The sequence below is a fragment of the Anser anser genome, assembly GCF_964211835.1.
Source record: "Anser anser genome assembly, chromosome: 13".
NCBI lineage: Eukaryota > Metazoa > Chordata > Aves > Anseriformes > Anatidae > Anser > Anser anser.
The window spans coordinates 10,217,142-10,225,229 of NC_139734.1; the positions used below are offsets into that span (position 1 = coordinate 10,217,142).

At 45.5% G+C, this 8,088-nt stretch overlaps 1 protein-coding gene across 3 annotated transcripts in view; it reads right to left on the reverse strand.

Moving 5' to 3' along the window:
* Positions 1–8,088, reverse strand: part of MAMLD1 (mastermind like domain containing 1) — a 78,636-nt gene that overhangs the window by 25,517 nt on the left and 45,031 nt on the right. For 2 of the 3 annotated variants that reach the window (XM_083797159.1, XM_083797160.1), the window contains exon 2: positions 6,378–8,087. In XM_083797159.1, coding sequence (XP_083653285.1) covers positions 6,378–8,087 — 1,710 coding nt within the window. The remainder of the gene's footprint in view (positions 1–6,377; position 8,088) is intronic. The other variant, XM_083797161.1, reaches the window with a different exon arrangement.

Consider the following 8,088-nt stretch of genomic DNA (forward strand, 5'->3'; position numbering starts at 1 on the left):
AAGAGTTGATGCAGAAACTGTGCGCAATGGCACGCTGCTCTGCTCATCGCACCGCTGCACAGCACCGCGAGGACGGGACGCACGGGATACAGCAACCAGAAAGCTCTTTAAAAGCAGCCTGTCCGGCTGAAATTTGGTGACTTGTCCTAAATTTCTCCAGGATAAGTCATGTTTCCATCTGTGTTCACAGCACATAAGCACTACTACTTCCTCTTTTCTTTCGCCACCAAAAAAACGGACGCTGCCAGGTCAGGCCGTACACACGCCGCTCGCTGCTCCTGCGGGGAGCGATGAGAAATGCCCCCAGCGCCCCCACAGGGGTGTCTGCATCCTAAGCACTAAACAGCGGGCAGAACGTCCTCCATTTTATTAAAACTTATCAGCTAACAAGGGAAAGACTGGGCTGCGCTGCGCTGTACAGCCCCAGCACATTTCGGAACCACGAGGGGTGGGGGGCTGCCAGCCCTGTGCTCGGGATTGGGTCTATTTAGAAACTTCTCTGCAGATTACTCCCCCTAGGCTGATGTGCTACGTGAAGTCCAAACTGCTTTCAGCACGACAGATAGCTAAACTGGAAGGAATGGTGAGCGCATTAGGCTGAGCTGCTGGAAATAACAATGCCTGTAAACGTCTTAAAACACACGCCAAAGAACGGCGAAGGTTAAGACGTGGCTACAAAGACTCAACTACACCAGAGAAATGCTTTGAAATACCTGCAGTCTAATATAAGAGGACACATGCAATTTAAAAAACAACATGAAAGAGCAATAGGGTAAGAAGATCAGATCTGAACTGATTTATTCTTTTTTTTATCTTGACTCCTGCAGTTCTGAGAATACTAGATTACTGTTGGCGTGCTCAGGCCCAACACCCTGCTTCTTTCCACAAGTTTACTCCTTTCTTTCCCAAACTCACCCAACATTACTTACTTGCAGGGGAGGGCAGGGAAGGGGAAGGTGGCAGTGCAATCGTTTCTGCCAAGCTCCTTTGCGGCTCTCTTGAAAGAAGGGAGGAGGTTTGAAAAAAAAATACCAACCCCGTTGCAACTGCACAGCTAAATATAAATTCAGAAATGACCATTCAAGAAGATGTTTTTACATCTGCAGAGAGGTCAAACTCCAGGCTCAGCCTTATTGCTCTCTGTAATCCAGATTCATCACCAGCTTCCTTTATTCGCCTAGTCAAAGGCACTTAATTAGCTGAAGGGCTTGTTGCTGTGCCTTCAAAAGCTCTCCACTCCCTCAAAGGCTTTGCTCTGGTATTGTGCTACCATGGCCCTTTGAAATCAAATCTGTTTTTCTTTTCCACAGCATTAGTAAAAGAAAAAAAAAAAGTAATATTTTAAAAACTTTTCTTCAGTGAAAAGAAAAGGAAAAAGTGGAGAAAAAAGAGATGATGAGCAGGAAAGACCACGCAGAACTTCACTCAGAGTGGCTTTAAAGAAAAGTTTGACACTTAAAGAAAAAAGGGAAGGGTCAGGGAGGTGGGTAGAGGGAAAAACAGATAAAGCTGATAAAATTTGTTACTTCTAGCCTTAATAATACACAATACTGCAATTTGTTTTATGTGTTAGGAAGACTTCTTGCGACATCTTAGAAATCCCAAATAAAGCATGATTTTTTCCCTGTATTTACAACATGATTGCATGTACTCAGAGGCTGGGGGCTGAGATCTCTGCTTTTCCAAACTCTTAACCAATCTGAGCTGATGAACATAAAATGCTGCTGAATCAGAACAGTCCCACCTACCATTCACGGTGTGGTGACTTTTCGTGGGCAGAAATAAATACATAGCAGAGAACAGCCAGGAATCACTCCGCAGTATTAACATTTCTATTAGTATTATATTAATAAAAGCTGTATTTTGTATTCCATTATATTTATTTAACCTTTAACATCTAAGCTCTGGGTCAGTTTGCTCTTTATAACAGTGCACTTCTGCAGTTTTGTTTCTATATTTAGAGTGCTCATGCTCAGAAACAAGATTTTTTGTTTATTTTTTTTCATTGCTCCTAGTATGTTTAATCCAGCTCAGGGGTTTTGGTGTATCTCCTCAGCCTATAATTTACTCTGCCAACCCAGATACTGTATTGCTGCTTTTACCACAGTTAAAGAAATACTATCTAGCCCTTTTCAGAGCTTTTTGATCTGCAGCATGTTCTTCACTATCTCATGCAGTCCACATATAGTAAAATATATTCATTTTTATTGCAAATGATATTATTTCTCTCTGCTTCTTCTGCTATAATTTTTCTTCTTCCATCATTTCTGGCAATGGAGCTGAAACAAGCATACCCTTCAGTGACAGCCCAGTATACAGCTATCTGGATGTCAGCAGGAATGCGGCGAGCTCTAAGAATAGCACATTTGGTTCCTACAGAGCAAGTGCAGCTCAGAAATGCACAGCGTGTCACACCCAAACAATGGCTATTTATTATCCATGGCCCCTCAACAAAACAAGCTTTTAAATTGTGTTTGCTTTTAAGCACGTTACGGAGCAGTGGGCAATGCTGCCCTCCTCCCCAGCGCCCTGAAACTTTAACTTGGGCAGACTCGGGCTTGGAAAACTAGCGGTCCCCCAAAAGGTTTCTTTTATTCCAGCCTGTGTAAAATGCAAAGATCAGCAGCTCCCCTTCCTAGCACCAGGAGAACCCTCCTTTCCATTCACAAGGACCCGTCTCTGTTTTTACACTGGCAGAAATAAAAGAGCTCTTCTGAAAGTGGTGTGGTAGCAGCACGGCTGAAGGCAGAATTGGGCCCAGTATTTCTGACATGCCAAAAGGGACGACCTGCAAGTACAAACTGCATTTAGACATGAAAATCAGGGAGATGCCCAACTACTCAACCTGCCTGGGCAGATGCAGCCTTCCACGCACCCAGAAGCAGCCCACAGAAAGCCAAGTGGCTGAGCTGAAGCCCAGAAAGCAGCGTGCGATAGTTTAGGAGACTCCTTGGCTCTCTGGCATTTAATACTGTCTTTATATCGGGGATTTATGAGCCCAGACCTTTGAGTGTAATTTCACTCAGCAAGCATCAGTACTACATGAGTAAAATGAAAACCTGCACATATCCACGGGAGCACTGCGAGCACCACCAGGCTTTGCAATATCACACAATGCAAGCTGTCAGTGCCTAAATCAATATCTGTCAATGCTCAACAATAAAGACATAGTGCTTCAGATGTGAAAAGATTAGACGTTATCAGATTTACCAGTTGTCCAGGCGAGATGGGCTGGGGGATGCGGACTGATTACACTGAAGAGACGTAACATTAAGTACAAAAAGCGTGCGGCTGGGAGGCACCGGGAGGAACCCAGCTCGTGCAACGTGGAGTCTTTGCTTTAATACGCATTAAAACAACAGCAAAAAGCTCACTCTGGGTCTATGTCACAGCCGCTGCTCTCTTCCCCATGTTGCTCTGCCTGCTACAAGGATCAAATTTCATGGTTTATTGTTCTCCCTCCAACTGGCCACCATCCACATTCTTCTTCTGCACAAAGCTGCACCTCTCGCTCAAAAGAAGGGAGCACTATGCCTTCGTTTTATAAATTTTAGTCACATTTACAAACACACACACACACCGAGTAAGGAGATGACTTTTAAACACTAAACAACATTCCAGGGAACGCTGCTATTTTTCTTTCAGCATATTTCTGTGAATGAGGCTAAAAAAGGCAATTTTCCACCAGGCAGTTACTGATTTTTGAAGATGGAGAAGTTCTCTCTCGTCTTCTGAGTCTTTAGCTTCTTGCCTTTTAATGAAACAATTGCTCTATGTTTGAGGAGTCCTATTCATCACTAGCCTTAGGAGAGGGTTGGCACTGTGGTTCTGAAAAGCTCAAATTCTGCTCAGACACACTGCTGGAAATCAAAACCGCAGTCACTGAAGCTACTTCGTTAGAGTGAACTAAAACTGTTACACAGCAGGCTGGGTCCCAAATTCCACTACGTTTCAATGTAGATAAGAGATCCATTGCAGACAAATAACAGATCTACGTGCTACGTTCAAACAAACAGCAAGTATCCCAGAATTTTAAGGTTTCATACCTCAAATAGTTTTCCGTTTTCTGTCATTCTTTCACTCAACAAAAATCATTTTTTGTCATTTGCTTTTAATTCAGCACTCAAGTTCCACTTTCTCCTATGAGATTCACAGTAAATTATCAAAACCTAGCAAAATGTTCTGCTCCTGAACATCCACCATCCTTCTCAGGCAGCTCAGCAGACTGTAAAACTGAAGCACTGTCATCTGGTCTGTAATTAATGTAATAAGTCTTACTTGTAAAATGAGGGAGGCACCATGAACTTACCTAACTCGTCTGAAAATGTAAGATGCTCATCACCTGTAATCATTGTCTTAACTGTCCTTGATCATTACTGATAGTTGCCAAATTATAGTAACTCTCTGACACTAAGAACCAGCTAAAAACGCAGCCCAAGCAGAGCAGTGGGAAAGTTGTTGAAGAGGGGCGATTTTGGCCAGTTAAAGAGATTCACTGCAGGGTTTTTTCTCCCTTTTTTTCCCTGGTTAATCAATGATGTAGGGGTTCAGAGGTGCAAGACAAAAATGCAAAGCAGGGAAAACTAGGGCACAGGAAACCTCAGGAATCCAGCAGGGACGTGGCAATTCCACACACCCAGCGGGGAGCCAGAAAAAAAAATATATGCTCAAAGGTTATGGACATACGATCAAAAGCGATCATGTTACTGCAATTTAACAACTTACCAGCCATCATCTGAGGTGCAGTAAAACACCGTGAATGTATTCTTCACCCACACTGCCTCCAGAGTAAAACATCTGATCGGCAGTAACTCATGGAGCTGCAGCAACTCTCTCACTTTCAGTTGTATGTCCACGCTCTTGGATCCTAAGCCCGAAAGGCTCTCTGTGTTGTGTGCAATTTGGGTCCTCACATGCCTAAAGCAACATACCGGCTTCAGGCTTTTGTTGAATTAGGGGCCTCACACTGATAACTCTTTGAAGTGAACGACGTATTCTGTATCATTACATGCTACATGTTTGGAAAAGCAATTTCAGCAAGCCACCAGCTCTTCCCACCTGTCTGTTTTCGGCTGTTGCCTCAAAGCAGGGGAGCACCGAGTGTGCACAACTTTGGGTCAATCCCACAGCAGCACAGTGGAAACGCACCTCATTAATTTACCACTAAGAGGCTGACATTTAGCAACCATCCCCTTATTTCTCATTGCTGTCATAGGAAAAGGTTACACCAAGCCACCCACACTGAGGAAGTCCACCTCTGTAAGAACTGGACACTTGGCAGGTAGAAGAGCAAAGAAACCCAGGGCCTGGACTGCATTCCCCAGCTAAGCACAGCTCTCTGGAGCAGATCGCTGCAGGGTTTTGGAGATAAACCTCTGTTTTGCTGGGGGAGAAGCATTCTGATGTGTCACAAGGAGTCAATGTGAGCCTGTGTATGTGGCTGGGCAGCTTTAAAGGTTCTGCTGCCAAAGTGCTGGCTCTGCCTGACAAAGTGGCTGGCTTCGGTGGCGAGGTTCAACTTCTTTCCTCCTATTCTTCATAACAAAAAGACAGATATTTATTGCTCCTACCTGAGCTCTCAGACCGAGTCCCCAAGCCCTTCCTTGCTCTGAAACTTTCACAGTACATCTCTCTTATCTGGTGTAGTAGCAGAAAGTGCTTCGCACCTCTCTTTGGGTCTCAGGGAGAAAGTTTCTAGAGGGAAACCGTGGCTGCTCTCATTCCTGCCAGCTGCATTTTCATGTTTACCAGCTCAGTTGGTATCGAAGATCAACAAAGGGTGGGGAATGGCCCTCATCCAAAGCAGGGCATTGCTTCTGGCGAATGCTGGTAACAGGTATTTCAAGTCTGCCTCTTTGCTATTCAGGAGCTGTACTGTTTGACCTGCTGTCCATGAAGCAGTCATATTTTAACTTCACTTCTCACCCCACCTTATCTTTTCTAGCCTAAGAAACATAACGCGGAGATTAATTTGGTCAAAGGCATCAGAAAAAAAAAAGACTCCCACAAAAAAAGAAGACAGGAAACAAACTGTGGGAGCACCTCCACAGTTAACAATATAAGCTAAGTAAGAACACAACCTATACATTTAAAAATAACTTATTTCAGTGGTGTGAAATGTGTTTTGCCTAGCAGGACAAAGTTCTCGGCTGGGCTGGAAGTGACAATGGATGGTGGAATTACATTTCAACCGAACAAATAAAAGAAGTTACTTTTTATAACTCTATGATGTTGTTATTGCCTTGCTGATGCAAACACTGTGCACATCCCAGAAGTTCAGTGATGTCACATTTGAAACACAAAGGAAAGCAAAAATAAGAAAATGCATGACTCAACGTCTGCATGTAGGACCTAGAAAACAGCAGAAGCGCTCTTACCTGTCTGTTTTGAGATGGCAGCGTGGCAGGCTGCATGTGTCTCTGCATCCGATGCGGCTGCTGCATCAGCTGTCGAAACTGCTGCTGGAGAAACTGGCTATTGTTAGCCTGCTGGGACTGCTGGGCGGCTGGAGACTGCTGCTGCTGCTGCTGCTGCTGGAGATAGTGAATGAGCGACTGCTGCCCTTGTCCTGCTGTCAGAGGTGACATCTTTTGAGTGGCTGACTCTGAGGCAAAGTGAGACAGTGGCTTGGTGTTATTGAAAGAAAACTGGTCTTGGCTAACAGGGCTCTCATTCACTAGACCTGGCTGTAAGCTACTGGATGGCTGTTGCATAATTATGTTCATATTTTTGGACTGGTTTGTAGTCATTGATTTAAAAAGCGAGTTCTGCATACTTGTGGGGTTGTTGGTGGGAGTGATATTAGAGATTAATGTACCTTGAGGACTGAACGGCTGCTGATGCAGAGCTGGGCTCGACAGCTTCTCTGGCCTGTACGGTGGAGAGGGTCCAGTATTCGTGGAAGCCATGCTGGCAACCAAGTTGTTCTGTGGACTTTTGATATTGCTGGCTGGCAAGCTGGCTGCCGTCAGGGCAGGCAGCATGGAGCTCTGCGGGCTGAAGGGCTGCTGGTTCAGAGCCGGACTGGAAAGCTTCTCAGACCCGTAAGGAGGAGAGGGGCCGTTGGATGGGGTGCTGCTGGAAGTCATGCTTGAAAGCAGGGTGTTTTGAGGACTCTGAATGTTGTTTCCTGGTAAGTTATTAGCAGGCATACCAGACACCATAACGTTTTGAGGACTGAAAGGCTGATGGTGTGGGGATGATCCTGCCCTATAAGGGGGAGAGAGACCAGGAGGAGACATAGTTGGCCAGCTGGGAGCCTGTACTTGTTGCTTAGTAGTAGACACCTGCTTGCTAGCTGCCAGCTGCTTTAGCTGCTGAGCGTGCCAGTTGGAGCCAGGTATGTTGGGTAAGGGTACTGGAAGCATGGGTGGCGGCTGGTTCTTGCTCTGAGCCGCTGTAGAGATGGGCGATGCAGCGGGTTTGTTTGAGGGAGGAACTTGGAAGTTAGCTCCAGCAGATGACGGTCGCATCTGAGGAGATCCTCCACTGGTTGGGTTGCAGCCTGGAGAAAAGTCTTTGTTAGCAACATGGTTCTCCAAGTGGGAAGTCTGCGGGGAGGACTTTGGAGTGGTACTTATGCTTGGTTGAGAATGACTCAGCCCAAGTGGCTCTTCGGCCTTGCTGCCCAGAATCTTCTCCAGATCCAGGTCATTGGGAGAAGGATCGGGCATCTTTGTCAGCTCTTCCAACAGGTCTTGCAACTCTTGGTCCACAGACTGTAAGCTGTTTCCTTTCTCATCATAGTGGACAATGTTGTTAGCCTGTCCTCCTATTGACCCCTTCTGATTTATTTCCGTGTTGGGCGGCACAGAAAATGGGGAGCCGATGCCACTGCCGTTCATGTGATTGTTTTCGAGGAGCACTGAATGACCCGTGACTCCCATGGAAGAGGTGCTGTGACTAGTGGAGAAGGGAGAACTTTGCATTTCTGGACACGCCACATTGGGATTGGTACCTTGGCCCATGGAAAGGGTTACGTCATCAAGACAAAGTCTTTTGCTGTCATTTGGGAAAATGACATCAGGCACACCACTGGAGGCAGGAGAGCTATCATCTTCCAGTTTTCTTTTAATGGATCCCTGTAAC